Genomic DNA, 21,529 nt, shown 5'->3' on the forward strand with positions numbered 1-21,529 from the left:
CCAACTCCCATCCAAGAATCCCAGCAACAGCGTCTGCCTTTACAGCAGTTGGATCCCTTCCACAAGAGGTCCCTGGGTACTCTGCAGGCCAGCATCCCTGGCAACTGAAGGAGATAATCTTCAGTCCCTTAAGAAGTGACCCAGTTCCTTGATAAAGAGTCCTCTCTTTTCTTCCATCTAACATTCCACAAATTTGAGATAATATTGAAGTTTAAGAATACTGGGAAAACTAACTCATTTTCTTGTGGTGTTTATAGTTATACAGGGCAATTGCTGGTTGGTTGCAGCTAAAGAAATATCAGACATGAGGAAGCCTTTTGGTCACTCAGGCAAAGCCTTACCAGTAGGCTGGATCTTGGCTCCTTTGGGTCACAGATCTGGGTCTCAAATTTGCAGGACTAGAAGTTCTTTTTGTTTTTCATTCACCTCAGTTCGATCAGGGACTAATGCTAAGTTGACTTAGGTTCATCGATACGCCCACTTTATTAATCTCGAATGGGAAGTATACATGGTTTGAGCTTCTAAGCTGGTCAGCTGTACAGGACGCTGTATCTTCTACAAATCCTCCGCATCCCCTTTCTCTTTATAATGTTCTGTCCTTCCTTGGTATTCTCCAGCTCTTTGTCAGAATTCTCGTGTTACAGCTATTCTATGTCTATAAAGTTTTATCTTTTGAGCTTTTCCACCAGTGAGCAGCAGGCTGCTCTTCCCCAGCACCTCTGCACATGAACGATGTCAACCTTGCCTGGAGCCTGGTCTCTTGGCTTCACCGTCTCCTTCTGTTTTCTTGGGTTGATAGTTTGTTACAGGCACATCCAGCATTCCCTATGAAGGATTTGCTTCTCTCCGAGGGAGTAACGGCCCAAGAAGATTCTGTGTGGAGAAATGGGGGAAAATCACCGCTCTTCCCAGGTAAAGTAGAAGATATTTCTTTACTGTCACTACAGTGTTCTAGGTAGGACCTTTAGTGTATATATATATATATATATATATATATATATTGATTTATTACCATTTTTATGCTGAAAGTTTGGGAGAGTGGAAAAAACTTTTAGAATGAATTTACCTCAGATTACCTTTTTAAATGAAGGAAAAAAGGTCTTCCTGGTCATACTTGGAATACATACATACATATCTTTTTTTATTTTTATTGGAGTATAGTTGCTTTACAATATTGTGTTACTCTCTACTGTACAGCAAAGTGAATCAGCTATACGTATACATATATTCCCTCTTTTCTGGATTTCCTTCCCATTTAGGCCACCACAGAGCACTGACTAGAGTTCCCTGTGCTATACAGTAGATTCTCATTAGTTATCTATTTTATACATAGTATCAATAGCGTATATTCATACGTACATATCTTAAAATACAAAACGCAACAGAACCAAAGCACTTGTTAGCAACAGGAAAAGCAACATTGGTCATCATACTTGTGGCTTCTTATGATTGTGGCTCTAATTTACGTTTCCAGAAGCTCTAGTTTTAAGTTTATCATTGGTAACTATTTAGAATCCCTTCACTAAAAATGACCATTGTGGTTTCTAAGGAATATTAAATCATGTAATTGTGCTCTGTGCCTCTTCAGTCTCTATCATACATGCCTTACCTCCCTGGGAATGCTCTCTGCATTGTACTCTCATTTGTAATAAGATGATACATTTCCTTGGAGTGGAAAAATTTGCTTTTCTGCTGCTACTAATAAATGTAAGAGACTAGTAAGGCAGTCTTTGTGAGTAAAAAAAAAAAGTGTTTTGTGGGGGAATGGAGCAAACTGGAGCTGAAGCAAAAGAAAAGGAGGGAGCAAATGAACAAAAGAGGAGTAGAGAACAGTTGGTTTCAGAACTCCTTTCTCTAGTCAGCAGTAATATATTGAATTTTTGAGGTAAAAAGGATTGCCTCTCATTTTACTAATAATGAAATTGCAATCTGGGGAGGTTAAATCTTCCCAAGTGATGATATTAGTTTCCTCAAGATGTTATCCTGAGTTTGTTTAAGTACAGTCAGCCCTCTGTATCCGCGGATTCAACCAACCACAGATTCAACCAATTACAGGTCAAAAATATTTTTTAAAAAAATTTCTAGAGGGCTTCCCTGGTGGTGCAGTGGTTGAGAGTCCGCCTGCCGATGTAGGGGACACGGGTTCGTGACCCAGTCCTGGAAGATCCCACATGCCGCAGAGCGGCTGAGCCCATGAGCCATGGCTGCTGAGCCTGCGAGCCATGGCCGCTGAGCCTGCGCGTCCGGAGCCTGTGCTCTGCAACGGGAGAGGCCACAACAGTGAGAGGCCCGCATACTGGGTGGGGGGTGGGGAGGGTGTTCCAGAAAGTTCCAAAAAGCAAAACTTGAATTTTGCTATGTTATGGCAACTATTTACATACATTTACATTGTATTAGGTATTTCAAGCAATCTAGAGATGATTTAAAGTATACAGGAGGATGTGCATAAATTATATTCAAATAACATGCCATTTTATATTTGAGCATCCGAGATTTTGGTATTCCCTGAGGGAGCCCTGGAACCAATGCCCTGGGGATACCAAGGGACAACTTTACAAGTGACTTTGAGAAACCTGTTAACAAGACTGTCTTCTTAGCAATTGCACAACACTGGTTCTTAAGAATAACGTTCTAAGCATCAACATGTGAAAAAAAGCATGCTGAAAATACAGATACAGAGAGCAATGAATAGAGCAAGCTCAGGGCTGCCTGAGCCTCTTCAGTCGCTTTGGGTGCGTGTCAGTCTGTGAACAGAGGCACTGCATCCAAACACCTAAGTAATTAGCTGGCTTACCTGGTGTTCCAAATGTAAGAGACTTTAATTTCATTATTTAAAGAAGTACTTTATTTTGTTTATGTCTGAATCACGCTTTTTTCCCCTCAGACCAAATTTGCAACTCAAAAGCAGATTTACAGTATCTGAGTAGGACCTTTCACTTTTCTGAGAAACTCAAGGATTAGCATTAAAGAGGCAGGAAAGGACAGATGAATTGTGTTCTTCCTCTTGAAATCTGTTTTTGTAAAGACTTGCTTATGTAAAGTAGACGGAATAAACTGTAACCATAGGCAGATATATCAGCTGTTCATATTTAATCACTGTAATTTTCACCAAACCTGATGAGCAGAGAAAGGCAATTTGGTATAAACAACAAACTTAAGCTTCAGAGAGACTGGACTCTATCCCAGTTCTGTTACTTGCCCACAGTGGGCTCTTGGAGATGTTGCCTAATTGTTCTCAGCCTCTGTTTCCTCATCTACCTTGTAGGTTAGTAATTCTGAAGATTAAGGGAAATCGTTCATATAAAACATTTACTACTGACCCTTGCCCTGAGTAAGCATCCAGTCGATGGTGGCTGCCATTATGATTTCTGTCACCATTGTCTGTAATATATGTCAGACTGTAGCATATTGGAAAGAGCACACAGGGTTGGGAGTTAGACCACCTGGGTTCTTGCCCACCTCTGCCACCAGCTAACTCTGGGACCTAGAAGATCACTTGATCTCTGGGCCTCCATTTCTCCATCTTTAAATGGCCAGAGAAGGGGTGGTATATTAGGTTTAGTGGAGCAATAAGTAGCACCAACAGGTTGCTGAAGAATCTTGGGGGTCGGGCCCTATTCACTTGTCTGCTTCCGCCTGGAGCTCCAGGAAGTTCGTGTGCTGAGTCATCATAAATGGTGGGTTTCTTCACATTGTTGCATACATACGGTTGAGCAACAAGCGTTGTTGTTTCTTCCTTTCTGCACTATGACCTAAGGCTCTAGGTTCTAGATTCCTAGCTCTACCTAGATTATAAAATAGCCATACATAAAGATGATATGAGGCACATTAGGCAAGCAGACCATTTTCATACCTTGTCTCTAACAAGCCCTGACTTTTTAGGTCCAGCAGGAAGAAAGAGCTACTTGGCTATTCTAATTCACAGTTCATCAATTTATAGAGCCTTGTTAGGAGGCATGAATGCAGACCTAAGCCCTGTGGTACACTAGCAATGTGATCCTAAGAGCCTTGATCCACCTCTGAAGAGTAGGAATAACGATGCCATGCTCAAAGAGTATTTGCGACAAGTGAGTGAGATAATGTGTATGAAAGTTCTTAGGGACAGTGTGTTCTCTTTGTTCTTTTAAACCTTTTATTGTGAATCTTCTGTGAGCCACCATACTGCTGAAACTATTAAAATGTGCTCCACAAAAAAAGTACATTTGGAGGAAAAACACAAAAGGAAAACTTCAATGCATGACCATATAGTTTTATCAGAAGTGATTTCTTTTTGTTTGTTTGTTTGGGTTTTTTGTTGTTGTTGTTTGGGTTTTTTTTTTTTTGCGGTACGTGGGCCTCCCACTGCTGTGGCCTCTCCCACTGCAGAACACAGGCTCCGGATGCGCAGGCTCAGCGGCCATGGCTCACGGGCCCAGCCGCTCCGCGGCATGTGGGATCCTCCCAGACTGGGGCACGAACCCGCGTCCCCTGCATCGGCAGGCGGACTCTCAACCACTGCGCCACCAGGGAAGCCCAGAAGTGATTTCTTTACTGATAACGTTGTCATCACCCTTTATGAAATGTGGGGTGTTACTTAAGTGTGAAAAAGATCTGTAAGATTGGCTGTGGTCGAAAAAGATGGTTTTATATGACTGAGTCCATTTTTTCTCACCGTCAGAACAGATACACTGAAGCCATCTTTCCGGCTAGGTTTGAGTTGCAGAACTAAAGGACTGGTCTGTCTCAAGCTGGTCATCCCCAATGTATTTCTTTTTTCTTATTAGCAAGATGATGTTTAACATTTAAAATGTGACATTTGTACACACTGGAGACAAAATGGTTGAATGTTGTTCTTACTTAAAAAGTGTATTCCCTAAGAGGTCTTGGCATCATTTCGTGTCAGGCATGGGAGGCTGTACCCTGGAGACTTGGAAGTGGCTATAAAGGATGAGGGCAGGTAGTATCCGCAGAAGGGAGGGCATCTTAGTCTTTCTAGAAACGGATGATTGAAGGCCTTTAAACCTTTCAAGAAAGCAAATGTGAGTCTCATTCTTTTCTCATATTTCCTAGTCCCACACTGCGGTAGCAGTGAATAGCACTACTCACAATGTGGGCCAAGAAGTGTATTAAAGTATATAGGGTTGTCTCTGAAGCCAGTACAAGTTGAATCCGTGGCTCTTTTTTTTCTGTCTTGTGGTAATAAAGTAACTGGAGACCAGATGATAAATAATGATGGAGGCAGACGGGTGTCTCTGTGGAGGCTTCTAGCCTGAACACATAACTGTACTTCCTCTGCTTCATGGTTGGTAGTTAGCTCTATATTTTGCATTTCTGTAGATTTCCGGTCCCTTGTGCTCTGATGGACTTAGGAGACTGTAAATTCACTTTACTGCAGTTGCTCTTAAACATTCCGAAAAACAGGCTGCTAACATGCCAGCAGGAAAATGCAGGTCAAATCCTCTCTCCAAGTGTGGTATAGACTTTATGTGTTCATCTCAGAGGTTCTTGCCAAGTAGGATGATGGGACAGAGGAGTTGGAGAGCCGCAGTCGTGATGGGGGAGCGTTGGTTTTGCCAAAGGGAGGAAACATTCATTTTTGACAATGGCTGCATCTGGAGATTATTACAAATGAAATGCTGACCCAAATTAAAAAATAAGAAGCAAGAGTTAATTATGAAATGTTTCAGGGAGACAGCTTTTCCAGTGGAATAGAATTTAAAAAGATAAAGCTATTTTTTAAAGATGAGACATTTTTCATTAAAAATTGTTTTAATTAAAGTACAGTAGATATACAATAGTATATGTTACAGGTGTACAATATAGTATTCACAATTTTTAAAAGTTACACTCCATTTATAGTTGTTATAAAATATTGGCTATTTCCCAGTGTTGTACAATACATCCTTGTAGCTTCTCTTATACATAATAGTTTGTACCTCTCACTCCCCTACCCCTATATTGCTAGACATTATTTTCATTTTTAAAACTCTGCTTTTTATTCTTATGTAAAGAAAATATTTCACAAAAAATGCCAAGAAGTTTAAATTTTTTAATATTTGTGTATATAATACATGTAATACAATAATATATGTGTGTATATAATAAAAATATACATGTATACATATGTATATATATATAAAGTCCACTACTGAGATAATCTCTAAACATGCCTCCACTCATTTCTACAAACATAACACACACAAGACACACATTTAAAAACAAAATACAATCATAGCGCCTATACTGTTTATGACCTGCTTTTTGTTTATCACATATCACTAATCATGAATAACTTTCCATGTCATTAAATACTGCTTTACAATGTTATCAATAATTCAGCTTTTCCTCCTCTAGTACAGAGAGCATTGTCTACTGGAGCTATCAGCTTGGAAATTGGAAAGTAACTGAGGAGCTGGTGTCACTTTCTTTAATTAAAAAAAAATCCAGAACAAGCGATGGACACTGGGAGGATCGCTTGGTGACACCACCACTTTTCTGTATTGTGCCTGCCTTGGGACGTCCCCCCTTGGTCTCCCAGTTCCCCACCACCTGCTGGTCCCACGGCAGTCTGCTCCATCATTTAATCTCTGATACAAGACCCTCTTCCACCCTTTCCCTTTCTTTCCACTTACTCAATTTATACTGTCTTATAATAATATTTTAAGGTTTTACTGTATTCTGCCATTGGTTCAGCACATGGTAATGAAAATACACCAGTGATGACTAGGAATATTACCTTATTAAAAATCCTTAAATATGCTGTACCTTTTGGATTGGTCTTTACTTTGGGAAGTGGGTAAGATGATCGTAAAACCTACTTTGCCTGAAAAAGGACTCCAGTGATGAATGTAAAATACTGCTGAAATAATTTGTAATTACTGAATGGAATGAAAGTAGTTTGCATTGCTGCTGCCAACAGAATAGAGTCGTCCAAGTCACAACAACTATAAATCGTAAAGTGTGTGTTTGTGAGTGACAGACATTGCAGCTGTTAAGGAATGGTGATCCCCTTCTCTTTGGCTTCAAGACCAAAAACTAGTTTGGGCTCATCTCCTTCCACCACCCTAGTCCACTACCCCAGCCCCTCTCCCCTGGGGCTACTGCCGCAGCCTGCTGGCTACACACCTGCTTCTCTTCGTACATCCTGTAGTTCATTCTGTGGTCAGCAACCAGAGTGAGCTTCTGAAATCTCCAGATCACCTCCCTCCCCTGCTCGTCCCCTCCAGTGCCTTAGAGTAAAATCCGTACTCCTTGCCAAGGACTGCCAGGTGGGTGGCCTGCTCTGGCCTACTCTTCTAACCTCAACACATACACTCTCCCCCCGCCAGCTACAGCCACCAGCCTCCTTCTTGAGGAAATGTGCCAAACTTAACTCTGCCTCAAGACTCTGGAAATTGCTGCCCAAACTCTTTTCTGCTGGTTCTGCACGTGGCTGGCTTTCTCATCCCTAAGGACTCAGCTCAGTGCTCGGAAAGGCCCTTCAGGCTTCTGCCCACAGTGTACCTGCCACTCTGTCATACCTTAATTCCTTTATAGGACTTATTTCGGTTCAGTCATTGTGTTTAGTGATTGGTTTACTTGTTGACTGTCTATCTCCCCCTCTAGGATCTAACCCCGTGAGAACAAGGACCTTGTTTGAATTGAATGTGGTTTTGCCCCTCGTGCTGAGTCGTAATGCGTAATTGGTACTCAGTATTTTTAGTGACTTCTTAAACTTCAGGTCTGACTCTGGACCACTCCAGACAAGATATGCCAAAATCGCTTCTGTATCTTTATGCCCTCATCTGAACAATAGGGATTGGTACTGATAATTACATTACGAAGTTGTTTTGAAGATTAAGTGAGATAACATATACAAAGTGCTTAAAATGATGCCTGACACGTTATTCAATAAGTTCAGCTATTTTGACTGTTGGCCCTAATCCCTAGCCTTCAGAGCTGGCCTGGCATTTTACAGTCTTCAGGTGTTCAAGAAATGTGCTGCGTCCACCCAGGGTATTTATATTTTGTTTGGGCTTCTAAGAGTTCTCATTCTGGAACAGTTCCTTACTGGGTTTTCTTCTATTGGGTTTAAATCCTTACATTTGAAAAGTATGTACTGTTCACCTATTCCCAGGGGGCATCCACAGGTGAGAAGTGACCTGATTACCAGGCATAGTTTGAAGACTTTCTTCTGTTAATTATCCCCCGTGCAGGAATTCCCAGTGTGGGAACATTCCACATTGTATTTATAGATCCAGATGCATTTTAACCAAGACAACCTAATGAGACTTTAGAATAAGATATTAATTAGTTAGTAAATCTAATTCCTCCAACAAGCCTTTAGATACTCATTATGCATTTATTATATGCAAAACTTTATGGGAGACATAAATTGATCTCTGTCCATGTGGACTTTGAAACAGAGAGAAGGAAGTAATAGATATTTAGATGAATAGATAACCAACATCACTGCCACCAAGTGGTATATGACACATGAGTAGTGGGCGTGGTAAGTGCCATAGAATTCCTTTCCATTGATTCACATTTATTGAACACCTGGTGAGGGTCGGGGTTGTGCTGCGCCACCACGGGTCACCCAGATATTTGTGAACTAGTCTTAGTGAGAATTCCTGCCCTAAATCTCATGGTCTAAGAAAGTATTAATTGGGATCATAAAGAAATTATGAATATTTTTTTAAAATCATAACAAAAGTTATACCTTTATTTGTGTTAATAAATCGATCTAGGCTAACCAAACAATCACTGAATTACGTCCATTGAATTTATCACTCCGTGCGATTGGTAGCTTTGTATTTCTCATGTTGATTGCAAGCTCCGAATTCATCATCTACCGTGCCCCTTTCCTCTGTTCCCTGGTGTGTTTAATGGCACCTGTACCATATCAAGCTCCACGCCCGGTCCCTAGCTCCCTTTAATGCGTGGAATAAATGGGAAAGGTCTCTGCATGAGCACACCTCGCTTCCTGATGTGACCCTACCTCCCTCTCTGGCTTCACGTCCAGCCTTGGCTCCTATCACTCAAGCACTTGTAGTTCTCAGGTTTCCTGGTGATGCAATGCTTCCTCACACTTCCGGGCAGTCTGCTGGGAACGTCCTTCTTGTTGCCGATCCAGACAAACCCTACACACCTATAAATCCTTCGAGGCTTGGCACAGATAGTGTCCTCTGGAAAGCCTCTCCTGACTATGCAGAGCAGACTTGTAACTCATTGTGTGCAGGACCACTGAGAGCCCATATGAATTTTTTGGATTAGACAAAGGTTTCTTACAGTTTTCTGGAGAAATGCAGCCCTGAGCTAGGGATTATGGGTTGGTGAGCAGAGCCAAAGGTAGGCTGGATTACAGTGCCTACTGGCCCCGGCCAGTTCCCCTAGTACAGAGCACAGACTGCATAACCTTTAGTGGGTCCCATTTGCCTGCATATTTTGCTGTCAGAGTGCAAACTTCCTGTGGGCAGAGAGCAGACTATTCATCCTCATCTACCAGGGGACAGCTCAATGTCTGGCATGCAGTATGACCTCAGTACGTATTTGTTCAATGAATGAAGGAATAAATGAAATGTAAGTTGAAAAATTAATTTTTGTGCATCAGGGCACTTTGTATAGGAATGACAAGCTTTCAAAATATGGGGTCTTCAATGGAGGACATAATAAAAGAGAGTCTGCAGGTGAAAGTGCTTGGGTGCTACCTGAACACTCAGTGGGCCCTGATTAGGGGGCCCTGAGAGCCCAAAGAGAGTCCCTCTTTGCCTACCTCATAGCCCAGCTCCAGGCCAACTGTGCTCCTCCCTCCAGCCTTCCCTGCCGACAGGACTGCGGGAGCACCTGATTCCCCTGTGGGGAAGCCTATAGGCCCTGTCTCAGATGAGGAAAATTTGGACTTGACAGGTAAACTTGGTCAGGAATGCTCACATTTCCAAAGAAATCATGACATTAAAAAGTGATAAGCTCTAGTATCCCTTAGGAATTTTCCAGAATGCTTTTAAGTATTTTTTTTAACACCTTTATTGGAGTATAATTGCTTTACAATGGTGTGTTAGCTTCTGCTTTATAACAAAGTGAATCAGCTGTACATATATAAGTATTTGGTTTTGATTGATTAATTACTTAATGAAAAGGTGGGAATAGGAGTAAGGAAACAAATTAGGATTAGGCACCACTGCCAATCAAAAAGAAAGAGAGTACTGATAAAACACATTATAAATGATAATGCAAATTTTAAAAATTTATTCAATTTACATACATTTTATTTCTCGGGCTATATCTACCAGATAAAATGAGGCCCATGCTTTTCACCTCTCACTCTCTCTCTCTCTCTTTAAAATCCTGATTGTAATTTCTTCTTCGCCTCATATTTTGAGTCCTTATAAGCTACGAAAAATCACTCTGAGGAAATGGAGAATAAATTAATAAATACATACACACACACAGAAATACATTTATCAGTTAATTGATTGATGAAATTTTAGATGTAATTGTGATTCTTTGGGCTCATTGGATTTGGATAATTGACTTGTCTATCTATAGGAAAGAAAAGAGGGTTGAGCATGTGACCTTCTGGTTAACATTTAAAGAATCCAGAAGGCACCAAGAGATCTATTAAGTCACACCAGATGTCTGGAGGGCTTTTAAATCTTCTTTATATTGATGCCAGCATGATTTCCCAAAGACCAGTTCAGACCTGCCCTCCTTGAGTGTTTCTGGCTGCATAGATGAAAATGAGGTAAACTCATTATAGCCTTAGTGTGGCTGGCTTTGAAAGATTTGAAAAATGTTCTTTTATTGAGACTGAATAACTGGATGTGCTTTTGCTGCCAATGTCAACATAGTCCAAGGGCCCTTCTGTTATTTTCTGCTAGAGTTTTCTTAGGACATGGAATGGGGCGGGAGAGGGGGTGTGAAAAGCCTCAGAGGATTGTCTTTTGTTTTGCTTTTTTTTTTTTTTTCCCTGTTCTTGGCTCATACAGCAAGTTGATGGTAAATATTGGGCAATTTATTTAACCACACTATTCCTCAATTTCCTTATTAGCAATGCTGTCTTGTTTATAAGGAGTTTTGAAATTTTTGCAAGCACACAAAACACTGGTACAAATAACCAATGTAGTGTGATGAATTGGGAGATTGGGATTGACATATATACACTAATATGTATAAAATGGATAACTAATAAGAACCTGCTGTATAAAAAAATAAATAAAATTCAAAAAAGAGAAACAAATAGCCAATGTAGATATCTTATTTCTAATCCAATTGATGTCTCTCTGCTAGTGGAGCCTACCTGCATCAGACTCATTTGGGGTGATAGTTAAAATGCAGATCCCTAGGCCCACCCCAAACCTTCTAAAGTAGAATCTCGGGGTACACCCCAAAATCTCCATTGTAAACAAGCTTCTTGGGTGATTCTGATGAATTTCACCCTACCTCTCTGAGTATCTCTGCTTTCTGGTGAGCATGAGATAGAACTAGATGATTTGAGCACCTAAAAATCCCCTGGTATCTCTCAGAGTTCTCTGGACTGACCCAACCTGGACCATTTTCCCTAGAGTGCCCGTATATTTTGATTGAGTCATTCAGTTAAAAAATATCTGGGGGCTTTCCTGGTGGTGCAGTGGTTGAGAGTCCGCCTGCCAATGCAGGGGACACGGGTTTGTGCCCTGGTCTGGGAGGATCCCACGTGCCGAGGAGCGGCTGGGCCCGTGAGTCATGGCTGCTGGGCCTGCGTGTCCCGAGCCTATGCTCCGTGACGGTGAGAGGCCCGCGTACCGCAAAAAAAAGAAGAAAAAAAAATATATCTGAAGCTTTATTTTGCTAATTCCTATCGTCAAAATGTATGTAATCTGGTAGGATGCTGAGGACTAGCAGTTAAAAGTCAGGGGTGGGATGAAGTTAACAGTCAGGCTTCCAAAAGTGAAAGAGGATTAGTCTCCCTGCTTTCTGTTTAATGTTCGACTTCCCCTAGGAACCCAAGGTTGCAGTCCTATTCCTGATTTGACGTGGGGAGAACCATTTAATCTTTCTGCACAGTTTCCCCTTCAACAATGCATACTTTCTCCATCTTCATGACACATTTTCCAGGGGAGCTGTTCAGTTTAATCAGAAGGAAAGTTCTGTTATGGTAACTATTATGCAACCAGATGTAATTTAGGAAGCAGTGATAGCCTTAGGCTATGGGTCAGTGATGGTGATTATGTCTTATGACTGAAGAGGATCAAAAAAGTTGTCCAGGGCTTCCCTGGTGGCGCAGTGGTTGAGAGTCCACCTGCCGATGCAGGGGACACGGGTTCGTGCCCCCGTCCGGGAAGATCCCACATGCCGCGGAGCGGCTGGGCCCGTGCACCATGGCCGCTGAGCCTGCACGTCCGGAGCCTGTGCTCCACAACGGGAGAGGCCACAACAGTGAGAGGCCTGCATACCACAAAACAAAAACAAAAACAAAAAAGTTGTCCAGTCCTTCTTTTTGTGTTGAGAACTGAAACTATCGAAGAAAGAGTACCCAGGCTTATGGATTTCATGGGTGAGTTACTGAACAGCAGAGACATGCAGAGTTCCTCTTTCTTTACTCAGAAACCTGGGAGAATGAAAGGACTGCTGTTGGCTCCCAACTTGGCCCCACTGCCTGCCCTTGATAGGGATGACGCTACTATATCACACTTACTACCTTTCCTTAGATTGTTGTACTACATTGAGACCTGTAGTGATTTTCCAGTGCTGCATAACAAATTACCACAAATCTAGCAGCTTAAAACAACACAGAATTACTATGTCTGTTTCTGTGAATCAGGAGTCCAGGCACAACTTAGCCAGGGCTTCTGCTCAGCATCTCATACGGCTGAAATCAAGATATCAGGTGGACTGCATTCTCATCTGGAGGCTCAACTAGGGAAGGACCTGCGTCCAAACTCCCTTCGGTTGTTGGTAGAATTCATTGCCTGCAGCTGTAGAATTCATGGCAGCCTACTTCTTCAAATCTAGCAACAGTGAGAGTCTCTGATCTCTAGATGCTCTTTTAAAAGTCTCGCCTAATTAGGTCAGGTCCATTCAGGATCATCAGGCTTTTGACTAACTTAAAATCAACTGATTAGAGACTTTAATTACATCTGCAGCATACCTTCACCTTTGCCATATTCCATTGGTTACAAATTACAGGTCCCCAGTCACACTCAAATGATGGGGATTATACAAAGGTATATAGGTCATGGCAGATCATCTTAGAACTCTGCCTACCATAAGACCACAGTGAATTAAAGTTCATTCAATTCAAGTATGCGTAAGAAGTTAATTGGGGGATTCCAACATTACTATTTATGAATTCTCATTCTCATGTATGTGGCCATTTTGTTAATTCTTGACTAGGTAAAATTAACCTTCAGTTAAGGGAAGGTATTTGGTTATCAAGAGGGAAGGAACAGGCTTAACTACCATGTGATAGATATACTACACCTACAGTCCTGTCCTGTCCTAAGCAAATAAAACATTAATTATGGATTATTGCTTACCTAGATAAAGAGTTTGCTTGAATTATTTTACTTCCTAGTTTACCAGTATGATTCAGTTCACAAAAATGAATTCACACGTATCTATTCAAGATTACAACTGTATAAAATGAGTTACTCTTTTAAGAGTTGTCCCGAAAGTTTATCTGTCACACTCTTTCATATACCAGCACTACCAAAAGAAAAAAACAGCCAATGAAAACCTTCTATTAGGTGTAAACATTAGCGATCATCTTTTCAACATTTCTTATCACAGCAACATGCTGAAGAAAGACAATGTATCAAAAATGGGTAACAAGTAACCAGATTAATATTGCTCTGTAAATAAAATGCATAACTAAATAAAAAGGTGAACAGGCTGGAAGAGATTAGCTAGAGATAAACAAGAATTAATCTCTTTATTTTGTAGTATTTCTTACAAATCAATAAGAAATCCTGAAGTTTTAAATAAGTTGACTTCACGCTCATTAGGATGGCTATTATCAAAAAAAAAAAAAACCCACAAAATAACAAGTGTCAGTGAGGATGTAGGAAAATTGGAACCCGTGTTCGTAACAGCACTTTTTTACAATAGTCAAAAGATGGAAACAACCCAAGTGTCCATCAATGGATGAATGGATTAACAAAATGTAGTATATACAAACAATAGAATATTATTCAGCTTTAAAAAGAAGGGAAATTCTGACCCATGCTACAAAGTGGGCCTGGAAAATGCTAAGTGAAATAAGCCAGTCACAAAGGACACATACTGTATGATGCCACTCACGTGAGGTTTTTAGAGTAGTCAAATTCATAGAGATGGGAAAAAGAATGGTGGTTGCAAGGGCGGGAGAGAACAGGAGTTAGTGTTCAGTGGGTACAAAGTTTCAGTTTGGAAAGAGGAAGAAGTTCTAGAGATGGATGGTGGTGTTGGTTGCAGAACAGTGTGAATGTACTTAATGCCACAGAGCTGTGTACTTGGTGATGGTGAAGGTGATACATTCTATGTGGTGGGTATCTTATCACAAAAACAATTTTTAAAGAAAAGATAAATGGGCAAAGGGGATGAACGTGTAGATCACAAAGGAGATGAACATGTAGATCACAAAATGGGAAATGTTACAAACAAGCTGACTTGGGGAGAGGTTCTCAGCCTTGTTGGTAACCAAAGAAATGAAAATGTTTAAATTGCATCTAAAAGAAGTATCGTCTTTAGTCTAATGGGATAATGAATGTTACGTGTCATCTGACACACAAAGTCTGGATGATAATTACATTCAAAACATACTTCTCTTCTTCCTCCCCTTTCCCTATGACAGATTTAAGTCTTCAGTTAATCTTCTTACACCAATGTTTTATACAAGATAGATATTTAAACCATTCCTAAGACTTTCAGTATGCTAGTTCAGTTTTTTAAAAAGTAAAACATTGTTCTTGAGACCCAAGTTGAGGCTCTGGCGTAAGGAAGGTGTAATATGGATTATGTTAAATGCAATTCTGAAGTGGTTTATTATATCAAAGAAAGTGTTTGCTTGCAAAGACTGATTAGGTGATTTTCCCCCAATATATTCTAGAGTTTGTAATAACAAGAGTTGTAAACTCTGAGCCAGTTCTATCTCTGTGTCCTAAAACTGGTACAGACAGTCTCAGACTTACGAGGGTTTGACTTACAATTTTTCGACTTTACAGTGGTGTGAAAGTGATACACTTTCAGTAGAAATCATATTTCCAATTTTGAATCCTGATCTTTTCCCAGGGTAGCAATATTCAGTGCCACACTCTCTCATGATGCTGGACAGTGTCAGTGAGCCTCAGCTCCCAGTCAGCCACGTGATCACGAGGGTAAAAAAACTATACACATACAACCATTCTGTACCCATACAAACATTCTGTTTTTCACTTTCAGTACAATAGTCAATAAATTACATGAGATATTCAACTCTTTATTATAAAAGAGACTTTGTGTTAGCTGATGTTGCCCAACTGTAGGCTAATGTAAGTGTTCTGAGAATGTGCAAGGTAGTCTAGGCTAAGCTATGATATTTGGTAGGGTAGGTGTATTAAATGCATTTTTGACTTATATTTTCAATTTACGAGGGGTTTACCAAGATGTAACCCCATTGTAAGTTGAGGAAGATCTTTATTTTTCTAATATAACAGAGCCCCTTCGAGTTACCGTTTCTAATAAGCCATGTGGCCACACACCTGCTTTATCATCTCTGTTATCCCATAGTTGCCACGAGTCATGATTATCTTTTGGCAGTTTAATGAATGCAATTGGAGTAAATCTTTTTGATGGTAATGAAATGTAGCTAACAATATATATCTTATTAAATGGTCAAACACTGTGAGCCAGGCATTGTATTAATCATGTTTCTGTGATTTCATTTAATCCTCATATCCTTCTGAAACAAATGATACGATTCTGATTTTATAGGTGAGAAAACTGAGTGGCAGATTTTTAATAACTCACTGCAAATTACACAACTCGTTGGCAGAGCTGAAATTCAAACCCAAGTCTATCCAACTGTAGATCTCTGATCTTCCCATGACACTATGCTGCATCTAGCAGTATAACTATATTTCATTAGTATTAAAGTAATTTATAAGAATAAAAACTTAAACGTGACTTTGTAAAAACAGCCTGTTAAAAATCACAGCTCCCAAAATTCCATATTAATTCAGGAGCATTTTTTTAAAGTCAAAGTTGTTTAGCTCCCCAAACAAACTGTTGTACATTCCAAATAAAATGCTTCCTATTTCATGTCAAAAGTGCAGATTTACTTCCTGATAAGATGTACTATTTGGAGACTGTCTATTTTTTATTGTGATTCAGGTGCAAATAACAGGAAAGCATATTTTTTTCCTATCTTGGCAAAAGGGGAGGTATTTCTAAAAAGAATGTAATGTAATGATTTAAATGGCCATTATTTTGCATTGTGAATTAGGAGAAAACAGATTATAGCACTGGAGTCAAAGAAGTAACAATGGTCTACTGACTTCGACAGGAAAGTCCAGCCAGGGAATTTCCCAAAACTCTAAGCCATGAGGCGTGTCTGCAGGTCTTCAGAGACACTCAGTGCTCTTCCCTGACCAACAAAATGAAAAAATGGAAAACCGTAGATTTTTTGAGAGACTTTCAGGCAAATGCCAACTCTGAAAATGAATTACTTTGCAAGAGTTTATAGTCATGTCTTTTAGGAAAAAAAAAAATCTAACATCAGAAGAGAAACAAACATTCAAACTTGTCTCTGTAATTCTTAGACAACTAAACAATTAGTGATATGTATGTAATATGGATTTTAAACGGTTGTGAAAATGTAAGGAAAATATTTTTTAAAGATCCTATTTCCCTTAAAGAAATTCAATTCTGAATTTTTCAAGTCGAAACGTTTTCAAAGTGTTTCCAAAAGGAATGTGAAAATTGGCAACAAACCCATTTGAATATGAAAGACAAGCACAGGCAGACACACAGAGAAACAATATCGTTTCACTCAAAGCGTTCTGAACTCTGTACTGCTTCTTCTGTTTGCAGAGCTCACACTTGTTTTAACCGTCTGGATCTCCCTCCGTACCCATCCTTCTCCATGCTTTATGAAAAACTCTTGACAGCAGTTGAAGAGACCAGTACCTTTGGACTTGAGTGACCTGGAGGCACAATGCCCCGCTCCGTGTAGACAGGCAATTCCAGAAGCTGCCCTCTAGAAGAATGGCTGAACATTGGAAGTTTCAAGAGTACACTTCCATTAGAGTAAAGCTGAGTGCTGTTATTTTCCAGGAACACGTGTTCTGTCACATTTGGGGACTGGATAGTGGTGATGAGTACTCTTGGAAGGATTTGGGTGAGCTTGATGCCCAGGGAACCACCCAACAATCTTTCAATCAACAGTTCTTGACTGCCAAGCTTTTTTCCATTTGTTATGTTCCAAGACGAAGATGAACCTGTACACGATCAGCTCCATGATAACTTTTAGAGACTCAGGAGAATCTTGAAACTTACCTTTGAACATGATTCAAGCCAAACTGGCAGCACTTGGCCCAATCTCCAAATTAGTGCAAGTTAAATAATACAATAAAAACAAATATATCTCCTGAAAATACATTCATTTAAGCCCTAAGTTATAACAGAATATTCATTTTCTTGCTTATGAGTGCCTGCATGGTGTGCACCATAGGTTTCAGCTTTCATGGGACACAGTGAAAATGAAACCAAGTCAATATGAGGTAACCTTAAAGATTTGCAATAAGGTGGTCTGTGACAATGTATATGCAAAGTGGTATGTGTGTAATTATGGCCGAAGACAAACTGTTATTCAGTGAATTACTAATGACAGATTTTATGCTTTATAATGCATGAAAACAGTTTTAAAATAACTAGCAATTAATCACAGCATATCAGGAAAAAGTACACAGTGAGTTCTGTTTATTTTTTATAAGTTCATTATATTTATGTTCTCTAAGATGTATATAAGAACCTACCTATCATACTGTACGTATCATCTGTTCCATTTTCGTGTTCCATGCTTACTAGGGCATCATGCTAATATGTATCCTTTTAAGCACTCTCAAAGGGAACAAAAGGGCCTTTTATATTTATAAAGGTACAAAAAAATTCCCCAAAATATTTTGCACTGAATGTACCAAAGTTGAAGGGACATTACAATATGACTAACAGCAACTCCATCACTTGACAAGTATAATAGAAAATAGCTTCTAAATCAAACTTTCTTCACAGTGCCATGTCTACCACTACAAGGACTGTGCATCTAAGTAATAATTTTTTAAGATTCACTCTATGTGATAGTATGATATGCATTTATTTAAAATGCATTAGACTCTCTTCCATCCATCAAATACTTTTCAGGATGGCATTTAATACATATATTTCGTATTTCCCCCACTGCTTTTTATTTGTACAGCATCATTAAACACTAAGCTCAGTTAGGGAGCCATCAGAAACACCCAAGAGATCAGCTCTCTTTAGTGATAAGAATTCCATTTTCCCTCATCAGTGAAGACATCACAAATTGAAACTCTCAGTACTATATTTCTAAGCCTACATTTTCACTGATGCATAATTTTCTTATCAATATTAAGAAACAATTTTTCTATGATATCTCAGAAACTGCATGACATCACTAAAGTTATTTTTGCTTAGTTTATCAGAGGGTGTTCTTCATTTTTATTGCTTTGGGATTATTCCACATCCTTGTTTATTTCTTGACTTACGGTCGTAACTAATCAGGTGTTCAATAGAGTGAACTTAAATTGAAGGTAATAAAATCATTGGATTAAACATTTGGTTTGCCAGCCTATGGTATTACAGGCATTGCCCAAATACTTCTTCGAGAACTGTATTTATAAGCAACCATGGAATTCCTATTATGAGGTGTTGGCAATCCTACATTTTATGGAGGTTAAATGCATGGTTTTCATAGGTGGTTTGTAAGAACTGATTTCACTGTTGGTTAAGCTACATTTATCATTGGGACCCTCAGGAGGAATACCACTCATGTTGCATTCCTGCTCTAAAGGCAAGTACTATGGTGTGGAGAAACATTCTGGGGAAAAGGTTTCAGAAATCTGGAAATAAGAAGGAAAGATTTATCTGTGTACTATAATTGTATCAGAAAGAAACAGCAAAAAATTTGAACTGGAAATGTTAGTTTGTACTTACTTATCATGAATATAAGTATATATTTAATCTTACAAACTATTTTTACTTGTATTTTTTCATTATAGGGAAAAATAGTATAACATGCTTTTTTTAAAAAAAAACACACATTTTTGATGGTATATAAGATGTTTCAGAGCTGGCATTCTCTAAGCAGCTGATATAGAAGGTTGCATTTCTTTCAAAAATATTTTCATAGACCATGTCAGCTTGCATTTTGGTTTGTGACACTTTGTTACCATATTACACATTATTAGGTAAAAGAGATTTGAAATAAAATATCTCTCTTTAGTTATTTTTAGCCAATATACTTCTTTGTTAAGGCATCCAGCTTCTTTCCAAATACCAGTATAATCGTCTAGCTGCTGCCATTCTCAGAATTGGGAATTATCCAAGATGGACCTCTCACATCAGAACACCATGATAACTGATCTATTATTATTCATTAGTAAAAGAGTCCAATAATAACTGTTTAAAATATTAAATAACATTTCCACAGAATAAATTAGACTTTAATATACTCTACAAATAGAAATATCTGTAAATATTTTCTTCTGGACTATGAACCTAGATAATTTGGCTGTCTGATCTTGTTTTCTTTAAGAAACTCATAAGTGATGCTTATGCTATAAAAGACAGTCACGATACATCAAATATGTATGCAGAGCTTCTGTTAGGTGAGAGAAGAGGCCCACTATTGGCATTCACTCTGTGCCAGCCACTGTGTTTGATGATGGAGCTGCAAGATTCAAAAATCTGCCTCAAGAAGCTCACAGCCTAGTGGGGTAGACACCAAGGTTCAAAGAAAGTATTTTAAATAAAATTTGGTATGTTCTACAGTCAGGGAATGAGGAGAGAATGGCTTGCTCCATCTGGGGGTTCCAGTGAAGGGTTCATACGTGGGAGATACTGTGGCTAAAAAAAAATCATATAAATGTTCTTTCTGTTGGTAACTAATGGCATGTAACAGTGTGGTGATACTGGTCAAGTGTGGAAGCCCAGAGTGTGTTTACACACAGAGTTTAAAGTGTGCAGGTGGCGAGCTGAACTGTGAAGGACCAACTCAAGGATCTTCAAATTACCCAAAAAATGCCAAAATTAAGTTCAGTAGTTTCCCTTCATCTGCACTACAATGTACCTTTGGTTTTCAGTGTGAAAAATCCCAGTCCTTGAGCCCATCCACCACTGGGGTCAAAACTTTTTTCTTGTGCACAAAATGAGTGGATCTTGGTCAAAGAAGTGCGGTCACAATTTTCTACCATATATTGTGTTTATAATTAAGTAGAAGTTCTGTAATAAATGAAGGAAAATTTGTTGTACTTGCTTAACAATCAGAAGTTTAAAAAAAACCTGCATTCAAATGATTAACAGTAACGGTAGAATATGTTTGAACAGCGCTTTACAGTTGCTAAGCACTTTTAAGTGCTTAGTCTCTCTTGATCTTCACACTCTGTGGGGTAGAAGGTATCAGGTCCCATCTGGATTGAGGCTGATTTTCACAGGTGGCTTGTGAGATCAATTTTAGTACTTTACAGCTACAGTTCTAGGTTTCATCTCGAGAAATGTGGAGACTAATGTTTCTACCAAGCTATTCCAATTTCAGTGAAGTTTACAAGCTGCTTTGTCTACCCAAACTCTCATTTTTTCAAACAGTCTTAAAATGTGACACCTTCTGAAAAGTCCATGAAGAAATTAGCATATTCATGGAAAAACTCCGCATATTCTTAATGTTTCCATTTTACTACTTGTTATGAGAAATTAAAAACAAACTGCAAAGTTTGATTGCTTTTGGTGGATTTATATAGTATAGTAAGTTTAGTTTTCTCAAATATTATTTGGAAGCAAAGTAATGAAAAAACACTTTAATTAGAAGCCTGATTTTATTTTTTAATTTTGGACAAGGATGGATCTAGAAAACCCTGATAGCTGAGTTCCAGTGACGTGGATGAAGGAACTACTACAGGTTCTCATTTCCTCTCTGTCCTCCTCACATTCCTCCAACTTTTTTTTTTCTATCTGCACGAATTGTATTTATGATTTGACTACTTCTAAGGCAAACATCTGAGAACGAAGAGCCTTAAAGTCTTTCTTCCAATCCAACCCAATTCGGAAAATTCCCACTGTGGATGAAATGATGCTATACCATCATTACAAGATACCTATCACCCTGCGTAGAAAAAAACACAAATAAAGAACACGCCTCATCCTCAAACTGAATCTGACTTTCAGGCCCTTTTGTGCTGTCTTACCTTTTTTCTGAATTAATTGATGAATGAAAACACTCTAAATCTTAGACACCTTCTATAAAATTTGAGTTTAAATTAATGAGAATGTCACTTTCAGATAGATCCTAATTTTGCAAAAACTATTAACTTTCTAGTTCGATTGTGTTTTCTAGATAGAT

At 39.1% G+C, this 21,529-nt stretch overlaps 1 protein-coding gene across 2 annotated transcripts in view; it reads left to right on the plus strand.

Annotated features, from left to right (window-relative positions):
• The window catches only part of HECW2 (HECT, C2 and WW domain containing E3 ubiquitin protein ligase 2), a 411,404-nt gene extending 392,197 nt beyond the window's left edge, over nt 1-19,207 (plus strand). For both annotated transcript variants that reach the window (XM_060016380.1, XM_060016381.1), the window contains 2 exons: nt 800-912; nt 16,987-19,207. In XM_060016380.1, the coding sequence (XP_059872363.1) occupies nt 800-912; nt 16,987-17,098 (225 nt within the window). In that variant the 3' untranslated portion in view covers nt 17,099-19,207. The remainder of the gene's footprint in view (nt 1-799; nt 913-16,986) is intronic.
• Nucleotides 19,208-21,529: the final 2,322 nt, after the last annotated feature.

The sequence above is a fragment of the Delphinus delphis genome, chromosome 7 (assembly GCF_949987515.2).
Source record: "Delphinus delphis chromosome 7, mDelDel1.2, whole genome shotgun sequence".
Classification (NCBI taxonomy): domain Eukaryota; kingdom Metazoa; phylum Chordata; class Mammalia; order Artiodactyla; family Delphinidae; genus Delphinus; species Delphinus delphis.